We start from the raw sequence: 19,705 nt of genomic DNA on the forward strand, positions 1-19,705 counted from the left end.
CGTTTTTGGATGCATATTCTGATACTTTCTTGTTTCGCACATTTGGGAGTGTTTTTTTGTTAAGCTAGTGGTGTATCAACTCTCGGCATATGTATTCTTGGTTTTGGCATTTTCTACCCATTCTTCGGATTTTGGGCTTTAGTTTGTCGGAAGAGGTGACGGGTATAGTCCTCTCCCTCTTCAAATTCTATTTGTCCATCATCCTTCTTTTGGTGTAATCATGTATATTGTTCTAAGTTCTATATATAATATTATCTTTTGACTAGGGCATTATTTTGCTCTATATTTACTTTTAAAAAAAGTAACATGTATTACGCATCCTTGGTTGGTAACTCGGCATGATCAGAACGCATCCCGGGCCAACCTGCCCCGGTTTTTTTTGAAGGCACGGTTCAGATAGAAAAATCAACGGTCTAGATGGGGACGAGAGGATTCAGGAATCAATCGGTAAGAGAAACACTATTCTCACCGGCGACGCAGCACACCCCCAAAACATTGCAGAAATCTCCTCTGTTGTCCGAATCGCAGGAACAGGAAGCTGGAGATTTCGTCACAGCAACCGAAGAGGAATCTCTCAAACAGCGGTATCCTTCTCCTCTTTCTTTCATTATTCCTTTCTTTTTTTATCGATTTAACTGCCGCTTAATTCTCAAGGTAAATAACATGTTCTAATTTTAATGCCAACCTTTTGTTCCCTTCCCTTTTGCTCCGCCGTTCTTTACTGCCGTCAACAGCTTTTGCAGATATTTTTTTTTCTCTTCAGGTGGAGTTCAATTTGCTATTCTATCTCCTTTAATTTAATGGTATCGTCTATTTTACGTGTGGGATGAAATAGATTGTTCGTAAATTTGGCAACAAAATTAAAATGTGGCTTTATTTGATTTTGCAAATATATATATTGCAACGACTGAAATTGATGGGATGTCCTTCTGTTATTCTGTGGCGTTTGAATTCTTTTGTAGAGAATAGTTCATTATGAAAATTGTACTTTTAGAAAAAATCTGTATTATACTCATTTTTAAAATGGGCATCAAGTAATAAATTTATATAATGAACATTGAGGCCAAAATATTAGAGATTGCATCTGCAATTGATTTTGTTGGGTGCCTGGATATTACCCGTCTGCAGGTCTCGAAACAAATCAGAAATTCGTGAACTGATTTTCTTGGTGTCTGAATGATCTGGTATCATTAGCCTTCAGGACTGATGAAACTCGTTATGGCTAATAGGATATAAGATAAATTATGTTAGCTAGACGTTAACTTTTCCATTTTTGGGTCGGAACAATATGTTAAATCGAATTATAAGGGGTATATTGTTCAATAATCTTTTGGTTTAAACACATTAGGTAAAGGGTTATGCTAAGCCATTGTTCCATGAAATGTCTTGTGCAAATTTTGTAGCGTGGGTTTTGAGGTAGATAAAAGCAGTGGTGTAGCATGACTGAGCAATGGAAATGCTAGAGATAGATCTGCATACTGGAAGAAATATAAGTATGTAACATAAATCCTTTTAACCCCAACTTTTCGGATTCCTACCCCATTAATTATTAATTCTTTTTCTTTAGTTAGCCCATATAAAGGATCTGGTAGCATACATTGGTGTTAGAATTGTTGGTTTAGGGGAAATCAGGGTTCATAGACGTGAGGCATTAAATTGGTGGTCATCTCTCGCAACACTCTATGTTTTTCATTTATACTTTGCCTCATATCCAGACGAATAAATCACGTTTCATATTATGTTAGCTAAATTGCATGCTTTATGATTCCATCAAGCATCAATGTTATGTCTTGATGTAGGGGTAAGGACACTCAAACTGTATTGGCTTTGATGCACATATTGGCTCGCTTGCTGCTTAGATTTTACAACAATGCACTCACAATTAGCCCATATAACCGTGCACTGTGCAGCTATGAATAGTACATGTTTAGGATCCTGTTTATCTCCTCTAATTCCCTACTTCCCAACCCAAATGTCTGTACCATGGGCTCTTAAGAAGTATAACTTGGGGCCATTGTGAACTTTGCATGTCAAGTGAATAATGATTCAACTTTATCAGTGACATCTACCATAGTTATCCCTCTCCAACTATTTTTTCTTTGAAGACACAGTTTTACTCCCACAACAAGTATCATACCTGAACCTGGAGAATGAAACATTTCAATCTTTAACTGCTCCTCTGTAAAACTATTCTCTAATACTCTTTCCTCTCCTCCAGCTTGTTGGGACATCAACAGGATAGTACTTTTGGCCTATAAACAATAAGCATCTTTGGATCATTTACTTAAATAGATTGAAGTATTATTTACTCCAGACCTACAGGAAAAGGAACAGGTAAAGAAAGAAGAAATACATGGTAACATGAAAGAAACAAGATATAATAGTCCAACGTGTTAGTGCGGTTGTGAAGTTAAGAAGATTCAAGGAAGGCAGAAACCCATGGATGGTGGAAGGAAAAGGAAAATTAAGGCTGAAATCAAATAAAAAACAACAACAAAGCCTTCATCCCAGAGTTTCAGGGTTGTTACGTAAATCCTAGTCTTCTATTCAGCTCTTTTAAGGGCCACTTCATTAAGTTACCCACTATCATATCCTTCTTAATTGCTTCCAAATCCCAATGAAGTTCTTTGCGTCTTACCTCTAGTCTTCCTTGCTCCATTAATGACAATCTTATAACTTTTACTTATTGGTCCTAAGACCGAAATTAAATGCAGGAAGGAAAATGATAATCAGTCTACTTTCAATAATTTCAAGTTCAGTTAGTTTCCAATGCAATGAACAAAACAGGGGGAAAAACACAGAAAACAAGAGCAACGCTCGTAAAGAAGGCATACTGTAGAATTATGAGATTACAAGTAGTATTTGAGACAAAAACAAATAGTCATGTATGCTCACATGTTGTAGTATACATCCTAAAACACTAGTCTTCTTTTATTTCACCAAACACTAATCCTGCGCTATGCTGAAATTATTTCCATTTATATCAACTTGTTCTGTATTAGTTTTAATTACATTGGTTGCACTTATACATCTACGATTTGGCACTGTAGTGAGGAATTAGTCCATGGCAGGGCTGAACACATCAACTCAAATATATGGAGTTAAATTTTTTTTCCTTTTTTTTCTTTTTTTATAGAGTAGTTGCAACTGATCTCAGGCCCTCTTCTCCTGCCTTCCCTTCACCCAATTCAAAAGTTTTGCGCATTTATATTATTTTAAGATCCTTATAGGTTTATGATGTTTGATTGTATTCTTCTATAGCATATCGTCAATAGCTAGCCAAAATTGTGATTTGTAGGACATTATTTGTGTTCCTTGCAGCGAACAGGTTGAGGTCATGCGAAACCTGAATCTTTTAGCAGGAGAGTTATCATGTAGTGATTTGTAGGACATTATTTGTGTTCCTTGCAGTGAACAGGTCGAGGTCATTTGAAATCTGAATCTTTTAGCAGGAGAGCTGTCATGTAGTGATTAAGACATAAGAGAAACAAAGAAACTTTTGCCTGTTGCATGGTTTTGCTCTCAATACAAGGATATTTAACAGGGCACATGACATTTATTTTCATGATGTGTATTCCTGCAGCAGTCCAATCATCTCCTAAAGTGAACTCTGTTCTTCAGTAGATACTCAACGAGTATCTTTGTCGGTGGAGTATTTGTAAGTAATGCTTCGGCTTGCGCCATACAACTCCTTAAGTTTATTCGCTCGTTCCACCCGCTTTCGGCGAAAATATATGGATACACCTTCCTTTCCCTTTGGGTCCAGAGCATCCAAGGGTTGCCATCTTAACTTTGACCTTTCCAACCAAAGAGGAGGTCTCCATCCTCTAAATATGACTGCTTCAGTAAGCTCTGTGGGACGACAATTGTGTCTTGGCCTATCATCAAAGTACCGAAGCTTGAATTTGAGGCTCTCTATACCTCCATTTGATAAAGGTTCTAGAGTTAACTGGAGTGCACGCCGGGCCTCATGGGCAGCTGGGGGTGCTTCTTTTGGAGCATGTTTAAGCTTCGGGGAAGCTCATGCAGAATCCCCCATGGGAAATAACAGCAAGAATGATGATAATAGTACTTCTTCCATCAGCGTGTCTCATGGAAAGAAAGTGTACAGTGACTATTCCATAACAGGTGAACACAACAACCTTTCATTTTGGTTGTATTGAAGTTTCGTTCAGTCTGATTGTTTATATAATCAAATGCAGTATCCATGATTTTGTATTTATTCATTTTGAAGGGATACCGGGAGATGGCAGATGCTTGTTTCGTTCTGTTGCTCATGGAGCATGCATCCGTTCTGGGAAGCCATCACCTGATGAGGCTCTTCAGAGAGAACTAGCAGATGAATTAAGGGCACTGGTATGCCTTTGATGTTCTTCAACGTTTGGTATAATCTGCAGTTTGGATATAGATATGAAGTAGTTTACCTTATCGTTCAGTACGACTTTCTTCCTTTTGGCCTCAGGTTGCAGAGGAATTTGTTAAGAGGCGTTCAGAGACAGAATGGTGAGTTTATATAGTTTATTGGCAACCATAATTTGTTTTTAGTTCAGCATAGACAGCTCTAACCAGCTAAATGTTACTGGATATAATATATTACTATTTTAGCTGCATAGACACAGATTCAAACAGAATAAACTGCAAAACGGCGAAGTTTTTCTTTGAAGCAAATAACACCCTGATTTTTCTGTTGAACCCTTGAAATATATGTTTTCTCTCTTCATGGACATTAGAGGGTATAACTTCCTATAGAGTTCTCATGGGGTTTAAATATTGTGTTGAAAGATGGAGATGATGGATAAAGAATGAAGGGATTAGCTGAATCCATCTAAATTGTTTTTCTTTCAAGGGGAGGGTGGGTTGTCGAAATTTACTCGTATGAAATATTTATGAGCATGTTAAAAGGATGTAGAAAATCATGCATTACAACTGTGATATAAGTTTTTTTTTCTTTATAGGTTTATTGAGGGTGATTTTGATACCTACATCTCGCAAATTAGAAAGCCACATGTTTGGGGAGGCGAGCCAGAATTATTAATGGCGTCTCATGTTCTTGAGTAAGTCTCAATAAAATGTTCTTCTATTGTTATCTTTTCATTATATTGAGAAAGTGCTGATTATGCGACCCTCCCTCCCCTTGAGAATATACCTATGAAGCACCTTCACTTTAAATTGAGTTGCATCTCCGTGTCAACTCGTACTAGACTCCTCTTACATGACACTTGTTTGGCACTCCTGAGTGGTGCTGAATTTTGAGCTAGGAAGTATGAACAGTTCTATGAGGTTTTGTGTTAGACTTTGACATGACATTTCTTGCTGTATTTGATTTAATGTGTATTTTTCAGAAATTATGTCTTGGCTGTGTTCTGTCATGTCTGAGCTCTGTCAATATGTCCATTGTCCGCACAACATAAATTTTGTGAAACCAGTGCTTCCATTGCAGAAATTCCAAGAATTGCATGGTGTCATTTAAGGAGACATATACGTCCAACTTTTGAGATAAGAAGGATGTTTTGTTAACAAAATCAAAACATCTTCCGTAGTTAGTCTAATCTTTAGAGACTTGAATCAGGTGAGGTACTGAATTGAGATTTCATCTTTTTTCTTCTTTTGTTTCGAATTAATTACCTTGATTGTGAGCTGGTTTAAATACTAAAAGTTCAATTTGTTCTTTCTACTTGTCATAACTCCATATTACTATGGGCATACATGTATTCTTATCATTGTTTTTCATATTCTAATATTTAACACACTGTTAAATCTCTCAATGGTTTGTGAAGTCATTGTATCATGTGTTCGTGTTCATGCTTCAGTATTTATCATCATTTTCAAGGGACACAGAACATAACTATGACTATGTTTGAGTTATGCAGTGGGTGAACCTATGACCTATGAAAATGTGCACAAATAGAATGTGGACATCAACAAAGGAATGGTAAATTTATAAGCAGTAGACCATGTCTATTTATACATAGTCACATCCATAAATGTACTATAATTTGAATAAAATGTGACTTAACAATATAACTTCAAACTTCATTACGTAGATGAGATTATCATTGTTTTTCTCCCACTTAACTTGGGCGCACACAAACTGAGTGATACATGTTGGATTTAATCTAATAAATCTATTTGTGGGCACATATGATTAATCAATGTGTATTGCTATCTTTCAGGATAACCCACTAAAGTGATCAATTAAGTTGGGTTAATTTGGTATTTAAATAAGTCATGGGGTTATATGTGCAGATGCCAGGTTGTAATTGTCTACACCCCCATCTAGCTAGAGAAATTCGGTTCTAGAGAAACCCTAAGGTTAGAAGATCATCAAAAACCCAAATCAAGATTTCATCCATGGATTCAGGTATAAGCTTCAGCTCTTTTGATTATTTGTTAATCTCTTTGAATTAATCATGGCTATATGGTTTTAGATCTCAAGTTTTATGATGTAGATCTAACAAGTGGTATCAGAGCCACCTTGATTAATTCTTAGGGATTTAAGTTTTATTGGATTTTTTGATCTTAAATCTCTGATTAAAGATTCAATTTTTGGGTTCGGATGAACAGTAACGAAAATTTTCGGATGAACAGTGAAGTTTTTTGTTCGGATGAACAGTAAAGTTTTTTCGGATGAACAGTAACTGAAAAATCGCCTTCCTTTTGAGTGATGAACAGTACAGTTTTTTCGGATGAACAGTAACTGAAAAATCACCAGTGAGCAGTAATTTTTTGGAATTTTTTGGATTTTCTTTTGATTTTTTCTTCAATTTTTCTTGGATCTGGATCAAGAATTTTTTTTTTTCCGATTCTGGATCTGGTTTTGAAAATAAAAATCGAGGAATTTTTTGGGTTTGGCGGCGGCGGTTTCAGTTTGAAACCCTAAGGGTTCATGGCGAAAATTAAGGAGGTGGTTACCTCAAACGAACCTCGCGTTCGTTCAATTTTAACCGAGCTTCGCGCTCAACGAACCTCGCGTTCGTTTTAAGGTGAACCTCGCGTTCAACTCAGGTGAGCGTCAAGCTCAATTTTAACGAACCTCGCGTTCGTTCTAAGGTGAACCTCGCGTTCAACTCAGGTGAGCGTCAAGCTCAATTTTTAACGAACCTCGCCGCGCTCAACGAACCTCGCGTTCGTTCTAAGGTGAACCTCGCGTTCAACTCAGGTGAGCGTCAAGCTCAATTTTAACGAACCTCGCGTTCGTTCTAAGGTGAACCTCGCGTTCAACTCAGGTGAGCGTCAAGCTCAATTTTGACGAACCTCGCGTTCGTGCTTCAGTCGAGCCTCGCGTTCGAACTTCAGACGAACCTCGCGTTCGTACTTCAGACGAACCTCGCGTTCGTACTTCAGTCGAACCTCGCGTTCATTTTTTAAACGAACCTCGCGTTCGTTCCCAAGTTGAACCTCGCGTTCTTTTATCAAACGAACCTCGCGTTCGTTCATTTTCAGACGAACCTCGCGTTCGTGCTTAAGTGAGTCTCGTACTCAATACAGTCGAACCTCGCGTTCGAAGTTAAGGGAACTTCGTGTTCATTATGGTTAAGCCTCGGCTTTTCATGGGTCCACTTTGGTATACTTAATTTATTCAATTAAGTTATGGGCCCTAATTAAGCTGTGAGACCCCAATTAAGTTTTTGGAAATTCAGTTGATTTAAATTTTTTAATTTAAATCTAATTCGGTTTTTAATCAATTATTTAATTCAAATATTATGACACTAAGGTATTAAGGTTGTCTCTCACTCCAATTGATTAATTGAAACAAGAAGTTGCCAAAGTAACCTCTCTTGTGTAGATTGTTCATGAGGAATGTGAGATGTTTGTGTGTATGCTTTCGTGTAAATATTTAATCGGCCCAAAGGAAGGTTAATATTTATTTAGACTGTATACACATCTGCGATGATAAGCGTGTGACAATTATAAGGTTTACATGTGAATAATGAATCGATCCAAAGATAGTTTCATTATTTGACATGAGTTATTGTCAATGTTTGATCATTGCAACAAGGTATCACTTACAAGTTAATATTACTGTCCAAAGACTTGATATTAATGTTGTGCCGGTATCTTGGATGGGGATTGTCATTATTTGAATTTTATTGATTATGGTTATTGATGTGAGCATTCTTTTGTTTTATTTCAGCTAATGCATCTGCTGCAACAATTTCTGCTAACATCAACTCAATTCCCATGCTAAATGGGACAAACTTCAAGGTTTGGAAAGAGAACATATTAATTGTTCTTGGCTGCATGGATCTTGACTATGCATTAAGAACTGAACAACCCCAACCTCTCAATGCGGATAGCACTCCTGATGCAAAGAAGGAGCATGAGAAGTGGGAGCGTTCAAATCGCATGAGTCTTATGATCATTAAGCGCGGCGTTCCGGAAGCCTTCAGGGGCATAGAATCCGAAGGGATTACTAAGGCTAAAGATTTCCTTGCCGAAATTGAGAAGCGTTTTGCGAAAAACGATAAGGTAGAAACAAGCACGCTTTTAGCTCGCTTGATTTCAATGAAGTATAAGGGCAAAGAAAATATCAGGGAGTACATTATGGAAATGTCTCATATTACTTCAAAGCTTAAGGCACTTAAACTCGATCTTTGTGACGAGTTATTAGTGCATCTGGTTTTGTTGTCTCTTCCTGCACAGTTCAATCAATTTAAGGTCAGTTATAACTGTCAAAAAGAGAAATTAACTCTAAATGAGCTCATTTCATACTGTGTGCAAGAAGAAGACATGTTGAAGCAAGATAAGACAGAAAGTGCTCATTTGGCCTATGCCTTTAAGGATAAGGGCAAGAAAAGGAAGAATGATAAGGAAGCTGCTAAGGGTCCAGTTGAGAAGAAACAACATAAGGATAATCAGGGTTGTTTCTTCTGTAAGAAGCCTGGACATGTAAAGAAGGACTGTACAAAATATCACGCCTGGCGTGATAATAAGGGTATGTTCCTTGCTTTGGTCTGTTCTGAGGTTAATTTAGCTTCAGTACCTAGAAACACTTGGTGGTTAGATGGGGAAGCAATTGGGCACTTTAGGTTGTTAGGAACTGGTTCTTATTTGGACTTAAAAGATACTTTTGTAGTACCGTCTTTTAGACGGAATTTTAGGAACTGGTTCTTATTTGGACTTAAAAGATACTTTTGTAGTACCGTCTTTTAGACGGAATTTGATTTCTGTTTCTGTATTGGACAAATCAGGTTATTCTTGTTCATTTGGAAACAGTCAATTCAGTTTATCTTTTAATTCAAATGATGAGGGAACCGGTTACTTGAGTATTTATGACAACCTATATTTGCTTGATACAATTGCTTCTTATAATGAATCCTTGCATGTGGAATCACGTGGTACTAAGCATAAATTAAATAAGAAAAATTCGGCGACATTATGGCATAAGCGCTTAGGTCATATTTCAAAAGGTAGAATTGAGCGTCTTGTGTCTGATGGCATTTTGGATTCTCTTGATTTTTTCGGACTTCGACGTATGTGTTGAATGTATCAAGGGAAAACAGACCAAAGTGAAAAGATTAGGTGCCAACAGATCTTCGGATGTCTTAGAATTGATACATACGGATATTTGTGGGCCATTCCCTACGGAATCCTGGAATGGTCAACAATATTTTATATCATTCATAGACGATTACTCACGTTATGGGCACCTATATCTTATTCATGAAAAATCTGAGTCTCTGGACATGTTCAAAGCCTATAAAGCTGAAGTTGAGAATCAACTCAACAGAAGAATTAAAACCGTCAGATCTGATCGTGGTGGTGAGTACTACGGTAGATATGATGGTTCAGGTGAACAACGTCCAGGACCATTTGCTAGATACCTAGAGGAATGCAGTATCGTCCCACAGTACACCATGCCGGGTTCACCTAGCATGAATGGTGTAGCTGAAAGACGAAATAGGACTCTTAAGGATATGGTAAGAAGTATGATTGCTCATTCTTCTTTACCAGAGTCACTCTGGGGAGAAGCACTTAAGACAGCAGCTTACATTCTGAATAGAGTACCAAGTAAAGCAGTTGCTAAAACACCTTATGAGCTTTGGACTGGTCGAAAGCCCAGTTTAAAGCATTTACATATTTGGGGATGTCCAGCTGAGGCAAGGTCTTATAGGCCAAATGAAAAGAAATTGGACTCCAAAGCAGTTAGCAGCTACTTTATTGGGTACTCTGAACGCTCTAGGGGCTTTAAATTTTATGATCCCACTATAAGGAATATTTTTGAGACGGGAACAGCAACATTCTTTGAGGATGTTGAGTTTGGGGGGAGAAATAAGGTTAGAGACATTAGTTTTGAGGAGGAATTGGCTTCAGATCCAATCCATACAGTTACTTTTGACAATATTCAGGTTCCTATACCTGTTGTTGCTCAAGAAGTAAATCCGGAACCTCAAGATGATAATGTTGAACAACTCCCTGTTCCAGAAGAACAAACTCAACAACCTCAAGAACCAGTGCCATTAAGGAGATCCACGAGAGAAAGGAGAAATGCTATTCCGGATGATTATATTGTATTTCTCCAAGAACATGAGGAAAGTAGTGGAATGTTAGAAGATGATCCAATCAACTTCTCTCAGGCCATGAAAAGTTCTAACTCTCAACAGTGGATTGATGCCATGAATGAAGAGTATAAGTCTATGCAAGACAATAAGGTTTGGGAACTTGTCCCATTGCCAGAAGGTGCAAAACCAATTGGTTGTAAATGGATTTTTAAAACCAAGCGGGATGCAAACGGTAATGTGGAGAGGTATAAGGCGCGTCTTGTGGCTAAAGGCTATACTCAAAAGGAAGGCATTGATTATACAGAGACTTTCTCTCCGGTTTCATCGAAAGACTCTTTCAGAATAATCATGGCACTTGTTGCTCATTATGATCTTGAGTTACATCAGATGGATGTTAAGACTGCATTTCTCAATGGAGACATTGATGAGATGATTTATATGGTGCAACCAGAAAACTTTGTGTCAGGAGACCCAAAGAATATGGTTTGCAAATTAAGGAAATCCATCTATGGACTCAAGCAAGCTCCTCGTCAATGGTATCATAAGTTTCAACAAATAGTTATCTCGTTCGGTTTTGAGATGAACATTGTTGATGACTGTGTATATCACAAGTTCAGTGGGAGTAAGTATATTTTTCTGGTTCTGTATGTGGATGACATCTTGCTTGCCACTAATGATATAGGCATGTTGCACGAAACCAAGAGATTTCTATCAAAGAATTTTGAGATGAAAGATCTTGGGGACGCCTCTTTTATATTAGGGATCCAGATACATCGAGATCGCTCTCGGGGTATTCTTGGATTATCACAAAAGAGCTATATCGATAAGGTACTTAAAAGGTTTGGCATGCAAGATTACAGACCAGGTGACACCCCTGTTGCTAAAGGAGATAAGTTTAGTCTCAATCAGTGCCCTAAAGGTAACCTTGAAATTCAGGAAATACAGAAGATTCCTTATGCTTCGGCTGTAGGAAGTCTAATGTATGCTCAGGTATGTACGCGTCCGGATATTGCGTACATTGTTGGGATGTTAGGCAGATACTTAAGCAACCCTGGTATGGATCATTGGATAGCAGTCAAAAGGGTTATGAGGTATCTTCAGAAAACAAAAGATTACATGCTCACATACAGAAAATCAGAGAAATTAGAGGTCATTGGGTATTCGGACTCTGATTTTGATGGATGCCAAGATAGCAGGAAGTCTACATCAGGCTACATTTATATGTTAGCAGGAGGAGCTATATCATGGAAAAGTGTCAAACAAACACTAGTAGCTTCCTCCACTATGGCAGCAGAATTTGTAGCTTGCTATGAGGCATCCAATCAGGGAATATGGCTGCGAAATTTTGTCACGGGACTGCGCATTTTGGAAAATGTTGAAAGACCACTAAGGTTATATTGTGACAATAAATCTGCAGTAATGTATTCCAATAACAACAGGAGCTCAACTAAGTCAAAACATATTGACATTAAGTTCCTGGTTGTGAAAGAAAGGGTACAGAGTGGACATATATCCATAGAGCACATTGGGACAAACTCCATGATAGCTGATCCACTTACTAAGGGACTGCCACTTAAGGTCTTTCATGAGCATACTGCTCATATGGGTGTGGTATTATTTGAGGATATTATGTTTTAGTGAGAGTTTGTATTTGTGGTGCTTTATGTTTGGTTGTATTGTCTGATCAGAATAAAGTTTTCAGTTAAGACACTCTGTTACATTATGTTTGGTTTTGACCTCACTAAGGAGGACCAGTTGAAAATAGACATGTACTGATCACATTGCATGTAATTTTCATGCTGCACATCCATGATTGTTCTATGTCGTTTGATTGTATTGGTATATGTGACCATTGATGGGTCGAGTCACGATAAATGTGACGAAGGCCGCTTTGATCCTATATTGATATAGTCAATGGACGAGATTGTTCGGAAATACCATTTCAGTGATAGCAATTTTTGAGCTCATAAGGTTATACACAGTTTAAGGAATCATATGGTGCCCAAGTGGGAGATTGTTGGATTTAATCTAATAAATCTATTTGTGGGCACATATGATTAATCAATGTGTATTGCTATCTTTCAGGATAAGCCACTAAAGTGATCAATTAAGTTGGGTTAATTTGGTATTTAAATAAGTCATGGGGTTATATGTGCAGATACCAGGTTGTAATTGTGATTTATTGAGGGGCTAAATTACAAAAGTACAACATCTATAAATAAGGGGTTATGGTCCCTAACCTAGGGTTACATTCTCTAATTCTCTACACCCCCATCTAGCTAGAGAAATTCGGTTCTAGAGAAACCCTAAGGTTAGAAGATCATCAAAAACCCAAATCAAGATTTCATCCATGGATTCAGGTATAAACTTTCACTCTTTTGATTATTTGTTAATCTCTTTGAATTAATCATGGCTATATGGTTTTAGATCTCAAGTTTTATGATGTAGATCTAACAATACATCCAAAGTATGCCCTACAAAGTTATCAGTCCCATCAAAAGTAACAATCCATATACAACTGACAAAACCAAGAAGAGGAGAAATGCTAAGTTTCTGAGTTGGAGCCAATAAACAGGAGCGCCCTTCGGGATTATCATTCCCATTTTTAAAGTCCAAATACAGGCCCATCTAGTTCAAGAGAGAGCTCCACGAGAGGTAAAATGCTTGCACCCTGGAAGCAATCAAGCCCATCTTTGTTTAGGTCCCACATTTTTATCTTTCGTCTTCCTGAGAATACCACAGGTATTTCCTCGAGAGAAGATGGCACCAAGTTTCTTATTATTGGATGGACTAACTTGTAGGTGCTCCAGGTTCTCTTGCAACAAGAAGAGGAGTGTAGACAAAGAAGAGGAATGTAGACAACCAACCAAGTACCTATAGGGGAACCCTTTCAGGATAGATGAAGAAATCCTGTGGAACTTTTACCACATTTGGATCTACAAGTCTCTTTTATAGGTGTCATCTGCAAGTCATCTGCAAGTGCATTTAGTGCCATAGAAACTCGACAAGTTTCATACTGATCGGTTGTTGATCTGTCGAATTTGAGAAGTATCTCTTCATGCACACAATCCTTTCATTAGATGTTGGCATTCTTACTCAAGCGATCTATTTTTTTTTTCTTTTTTCAATAATTCCAACACACATTATGCTTCCTAGAACGTATTAATTGTTATCATAGTCAATGCTAACATCAATACAGATGAAAATTATATATAAAAAATAACTGTGAAAAAAAAACTTAGTTTAAGAGCTACTTCAAATTTATTGAGCTAAGCAGTGAAACAGTTCAGTGGTTTTGTTCTATCAGTCAACCAAATTGAAATGCTCCACATTATAGAATGACAATTTGGCATCGCCCAGCTTTTAGTTCCCACAAGTAGTGCTCTCCACCTTGTCAATAATGTAATCCCACATGTCATACAACAAATGAACTTTGGGCTTCTCGATCTCAGCAAATCGAAAGACATCCTAGAAGTTCAAAGATAAATTATGTGCTCTACTATATTCTACCAAACCTCGATTAAAATTTTTTCTTTGTGAATTTGCCTTTTCACGTTGTTACTTTATACAAAGTTTCATCCTCCTTATTCACTGAGTTAACAAGGATAACCTCTGCGACCTAATGATACTGAAGATAACCTAGTTTTAGCAATGACAAGCATCTCCAACTTTAGATGATGATTAAACATTATTTCTTAATGAATGATTCATGATGACATTTCTTATCATCTTAACACCCTAGTTAATTTCAGTAATGCAATTAAATTCCACATAAACTCAAATCTTTTCCCAACAAACCTCAAATCCAACAATAGTTTTTCTTGTTTTTTCTGGGTTTGGGTTCTTGTATTCCCATTTTGTACGGAGGATAGAAAGATCCACTAGAGTTGTAATATTCCCAACGGTTTGGGTTCTTGTATTTCCATTTTGTACAGAGGATAGAATAATACACTAGAGTTGTAATATTCCCAACATAGTGGAATTTTTTTGGTAGGTGCATTTGCCTTGAGGCTTTATACCGCAAGGAATTTCCTCGTTAAAAAAATTGCTGGTATCACTCTGTGATTTGATTTCTTCTTATTTGTTTGTTGGTTGTTCTATGATTCCTCTCCTCATAGTTCACTAAATGAGGGGGATCATTTGCACCTGTTGCACAATCCCCAACATGTTGATGTCTGCCTTCATGTTCTATAGTCGGCTCTATATGTGTGGAGGATACATTAATTGAAAATGAATGCAGGCAAACGAGCAACATAGTTCCTTTTCCTTCTCAAATACTGATGATAACATAATACTTTGTCAGTTTTGTTGGTGGTCCTACACTTTTTGTGTCCGCTACAGAGTTTTTATTCACACCCGCAGTCGTCTACATTACAGATGCTAATTGCTAGAGTAATCATTTGATCGTCTTGTTGGATATGTATGTTGAATAGATCTAATTACGGGATCTTTTGGTGATTGCAAAATAATCATGAAAGACTTGTGAACTTGTCCTCTTTCTTTTCTTTTTTAATTTTCAAAGAAATATCTGATTGCATGTCCATTTTTATTTTGATAGGATGCCCATCTCGGTTTATATGCATGATGAAGGAGCTGGTGGCGTGATAAACATTGCTGAATATGGACAAGAATATGGAAAAGATAACCCAATTCGCGTTCTTTATCATGGCTTTGGTCATTATGATGCGCTTCAGATTCCTGGGAAGAAGGGTGGGAAATCAAGACTATAGCAGGCTTCACAAGAGGTCAAAGAGATGGTGGGTTGACAATAGTAGTTCTGTATTTTTTACAAGTTTTTTCAAATTCTAATTGCCCCAGCATGTGAGTTTAAATTTATATAAATCCATACTGCTAGCAAACCATGAAGTAAAAGATGTCATCCTCCAAGATGTTTGGGTAAGAAAATTGATGCTGTATGATGTTGAAAGAATTGTGAATTGGCAAAAGGATGAAAACTGGTTATCAGATTCACAAATAGCGTAATCCTTGGATATGATTAGCGTAAATAGGTCCACTTCTGTGATCACCGAGCACTGCATCGATTATTTTCTGTATCCAATTTTTCTTTGTCGTCTTGCTTGGCCAACTTTATTATGATTCAGATACGGCAAAAGATTATTTAAAGATAAAACAATTGAGTAAATCTGTACTCCAGTTTTAGTTAAGATTTAACAGCCTTCCCATTTTTCCTTCTAATTAGCAAATATTAAGTATACTAATCTATTATTATATTATATGTTTTTCTAAGGTGACAGCTAGATTCGGCGGGGCTCGCCCGCTCCGCCACTTAAGGACGCGGCCTAAAATCACATCATCCCTAATTTTTTTACGATCCGCTTCAGTGACACTTGATATACAGCGTTCTTTAAACGCCAAACACGATTAATTTGTGGGGTGAACGCCGTCGTGTTTTGACCCTTCGTTGAAGTTGGTGCAAAAAGTTCTATTCATTCGAAACGCGTTAAATTACGGAGAGTGGATGAAGGGTCAAAAACACGACCGGGTTCACCCCAAAATTGGTGTGTTTGGCTAAGAACGTGTAGATCAAGTTCATGGGAGTGGATCGCGAAAATTAGGAAGATGTGATTTTAGACCCGCGGCCTTTTAGGTGGGAATCTAAGGTGTCATATTAGAAAAATATTTCCCATAGTATATATAATATATTATATATATATATATCATAGTTTATTATATATATATATAGGGAACGTGAATCTAAGGTGACACCCTAAGGCTCGCCACCTTAAGGAACGCGGCCTAAAATGCCAATATCCCTAATTTTTTTCGCGATCCGCCCCATTAAACTTGATGCTAGCCGTTCTTAGACCCAACACAACACCATTTTAGGGTGAACCCATAACTGTTTGACCTTATTCACTCGCCGTATTTTTAACAGGTTTCGAATGATAAACTTCTTTGCCCGACTGCAACGAATGGGCAAACATGTATGGGTTAACCCAAAAATTTGGTGTGTTTGGGGTCTAGAGAACATATAAATAAAGTTCTAATGGAGGCGGATCGCGAAAAAAAGTTAAGGGGGATGATGTGATTTTAGGCCGCGGTCCTTAGGTGGGACCTTACGGTAGCACTAGATTCACTTTTTTCTATATATATTATAATATATATTAATATATAGTTTATATAATACTATGTATATATATAATATTATGAGAAATAGTGTATGCTTGGTATACAGCACAAATTTGTGTGCTTGTAGTGACTGGCATAATACGCAGTCACTCAATTAAATAGGGGGACACAATTCACATGAGTTTGAGAAGTGCATGAGGATTGCAACCATTTGAATGGTGGAGGGGCATTATTGCCACCAGTTAGCAAGGCATACACTTTCTCTCTCCTATAGTTCTTTTAATAGTATATATTATTATTATACTTAATATTATAATTTATATATATACATACATAATTTTCTTGGACTTCTTTCTGATCCCACTCAAATGTGTTTCCATTACGCTCAACCTGATGCCAGGCTTCTTTGGTTCTCTTTTTATGCCTGTGTGTTTCAAATTCTGTTCTTGTTGCGTAACAAAGATGTTGCAATGTTCAAACATGTGAAATCCCTTGTGTATGTTCTATACATGCACACTTCCACTATTCCAGGAAATTTTTGAAGCATTGCCCCTTGGTGGCTTGAGCTAACAGAGCGTTCAGTAAGGTAAATGTCCATACAAGTTAATTGGTTTCTAGCTTACGACAGTCACTCTTTTACCTCCATTATCTCGATCAGGAACTTTCATCATCTTTGGTTGATGCCAGGTTATTGGAACATCGATGACATTTATAAAAAAAAAATCTTCTTAATGGCAAATACCATTTCGCTGCAATGCCTGTGGATGATGCCAAAAACTTAGGTGACGAACCAAAGAGCTCTTGTTTGTAAACGTCCATGTTCCTTGATGCAGGTTGCTGGCTAACTAGCTCACAATTTTCGCCTATGCAGGAGATAAACTGAGATAACAGGAAGCCATCAGCATGTTGTACCAAGCCATCAATGTAAGGTTGAGAAACCAAGTTGGATGATACCGAGTTGCTTTTTATATCGAGTGAAGTTGCTGTCGTTCCTGTAATCAGAATTTAGTTACCGTGTTCTTGTGCATATATCAACGGAAACAAACTTGCTCGAAAGAGGAATACAGCCTTGCTTTTTCATTTTAATCTCGAGATATCGGTCCCAAAAAAAACTTTGTTGTCATCAGGAAAGACTACTTTCTATATAAACTTTTAATTAGAGTGAGGAGAGGATCTTGTCAGTCACTCATAAGAGGAACCTCACTGATGTAGAAAGTAATTAGCTCCTGTTTTCCAATAACAAGTTGTCAGAAAAATTTTATTAGGTAGGGTATAGATGAACATGAGAATAATGGAGCATAATGATAGTATAGTCTCGATAGTATAGTCTCTGGTGCTGGCACGCATAAATGACACCGATAACGGAGAATATTGAGACCTTTCTTCATTCCGAAAGCTCGGTAACTCTTTTCTTTGATTGCATTCCAAATTTCTTAGAGAAGTAGGCAGCAGTCTCTTCATTCCAAAATGTCCGTAGTCCTTGCGCTTGGAAATTTCTTCGTCTTGACTTCTATGCAGAGGTATGAAAGGATTGAAAAGATGAGGAGATAAAGCAACAGATGCATGAATTAATCTATAGTTTCGATGACCTCGCAAGTCGAAATTGTGTTTTTCCCCCCTCCCTATGATTACAAGAGTATGTAAATTAGCTTCAATCCCAACCTACCACCTGAACTTTTAAAGTTGTCTGTGCTTACATTCTGAACTAATTTCGGTCTCACCTTTACAAACAATTAAAGTCGTCCATGTTTATCCTCGTACTATCTTCTGTTCCACTTTATCTTCTAAGGGCCTGTTTGGTTGCTTTCCTTCATTTCCTAAATACACCTTTCCTTTACTTTCTTTTTTTTTTGGTGTGTTTTTTCACTTTCTTTAAAAGTGTTTCTTGTGTTTGTATCGCCAAAAAACATGGGTAAAAGTAATTTCCACCACTTTTTTAGTTTTGTTCAACTTGTAGAAAAAAACAATTGATGTGTGAATAGATTTCCCCATTCTCCGGTGTTTGGTTCAAATTAAACAAAAAAGGAGAAGAAAATCATAATCATGGTCATCACGGTGTGCTTACGATCCATATAAGACGAAATCGTTGTCAGCATAAATTGAGGGGTTAATGTACCCATCATCATCGCATAAAAATGTTCAAATATTTGAGAGACTAATCTGCAAACATGTTTAAAGATTTAAGGAAGTAATTTGCAAAATGTTTTAAAATTTTTAGGACCAATTTCAAAATATAAACATTTGAGGGAGAAATTTCAAGATATTTTGCTACCAAGATTATCTTTTTTCATGAAATTAAAAGTGTGATTACATTTTATAAATTAAAGTGTAAGTAAATTGTTGGCTAGTTGAATAGCTAAAGGGGTTTGTAAATTCTTAATTATTTTGGCTACAAGATTCAAGCTTTTGTATCATATCTACAAGCATAGCAGCAAATTAGAAAGCCCCTTTTAATACCAAAAGCTCTCTCAACAACAGCAAATCCCTTCACCAAGATCCTTCATTCCGGAGAGCTTCCATCAAAATATAAAAAATTAGTTACCGAAATTATCTTCATTCGTGAAACTAAAAGTTTCATTACTTTATGGTGTTTACCATAGTCCGCGCCTTCATCGCCGACGAACCCACCTTCCAAAAATTCGCTGATGCACACTTGACTGTCCTTGATCTCAACAGACATGGAATCCTCTCCCGCTCCAAGCTCTGGAGCTTCGAATAACCCTTGTTATGACATCAATTAATCCAAGTGTTAATTCTCCTCTTGGAGTCGACACGTGCCCCATGTCAACATTAATCAATCACGCCAGCTCACCCTCGCTAGGGGCGACTTGGGTAGCTTGGACACTCGACCCCTCCTGAGCTAGGCTGGTCGAGCCCAGCTCCCCTTCGACCTCATCAATCGAGTCGACCACCCTCATTCACCCCGAGCTGGGTCGACATCTTGCGTGGCCGACTCGAGAGGCGGTACTTGTCTGCCTACCTATCAGAGTGATCCTATGAGCACCCCTACTCAGCCCGCTATATCAGCCGACAACTTGCGTAACCGACTAAAAAAGGCAGTGTTTGTCGACCTTCAGCTGAACGACTAGAGAGGCGGTGTATCCTCGAACCCC

General features: G+C 37.6%; 1 protein-coding gene across 5 annotated transcripts; it reads left to right on the plus strand.

The window, feature by feature from the left end:
• On the plus strand, positions 482–17,769 carry LOC109843152 (OTU domain-containing protein At3g57810-like). Of its 5 annotated transcripts, XR_002247553.1 has the most exons (9): positions 484–584; positions 3,322–4,128; positions 4,235–4,356; positions 4,463–4,503; positions 4,956–5,054; positions 15,061–15,259; positions 17,124–17,178; positions 17,280–17,374; positions 17,464–17,769. XR_002247553.1 is itself a non-coding variant. In XM_020412086.1 (7 exons), exons 2-6 carry the CDS (start codon positions 3,666–3,668, stop codon positions 15,230–15,232), a joined length of 897 nt encoding a protein of 298 aa, XP_020267675.1. In that variant the 5' UTR covers positions 484–584; positions 3,322–3,665; the 3' UTR covers positions 15,233–15,259; positions 17,464–17,760. The 5 variants fall into 5 exon arrangements, 4 of the variants coding, with proteins under 4 accessions (XP_020267673.1, XP_020267675.1, XP_020267672.1 ...); XM_020412086.1 differs by lacking the exons at positions 17,124–17,178; positions 17,280–17,374 and having other exon boundaries at positions 17,464–17,760; XM_020412084.1 differs by lacking the exons at positions 17,124–17,178; positions 17,280–17,374; positions 17,464–17,769 and having other exon boundaries at positions 482–584; positions 3,584–4,128; positions 15,061–15,473.

This window comes from Asparagus officinalis, chromosome 5 (genome assembly GCF_001876935.1).
Source record: "Asparagus officinalis chromosome 5, Aspof.V1, whole genome shotgun sequence".
In the NCBI taxonomy this organism is placed as follows: Eukaryota; Viridiplantae; Streptophyta; class Magnoliopsida; order Asparagales; family Asparagaceae; genus Asparagus; species Asparagus officinalis.

Bases quoted from the DNA above. Each gene is read 5' to 3' on its own strand.
- LOC109843152 (XM_020412084.1), top strand. From the start codon at position 3,666: ATGCTTCGGCTTGCGCCATACAACTCCTTAAGTTTATTCGCTCGTTCC. The intron at 4,129-4,234 runs GTGAACACAACA...TTCATTTTGAAG, and splicing joins CAGTGACTATTCCATAACAG to GGATACCGGGAGATGGCAGA. The intron at 5,055-15,060 runs GTAAGTCTCAAT...TTATTTTGATAG, and splicing joins ATGGCGTCTCATGTTCTTGA to GATGCCCATCTCGGTTTATA.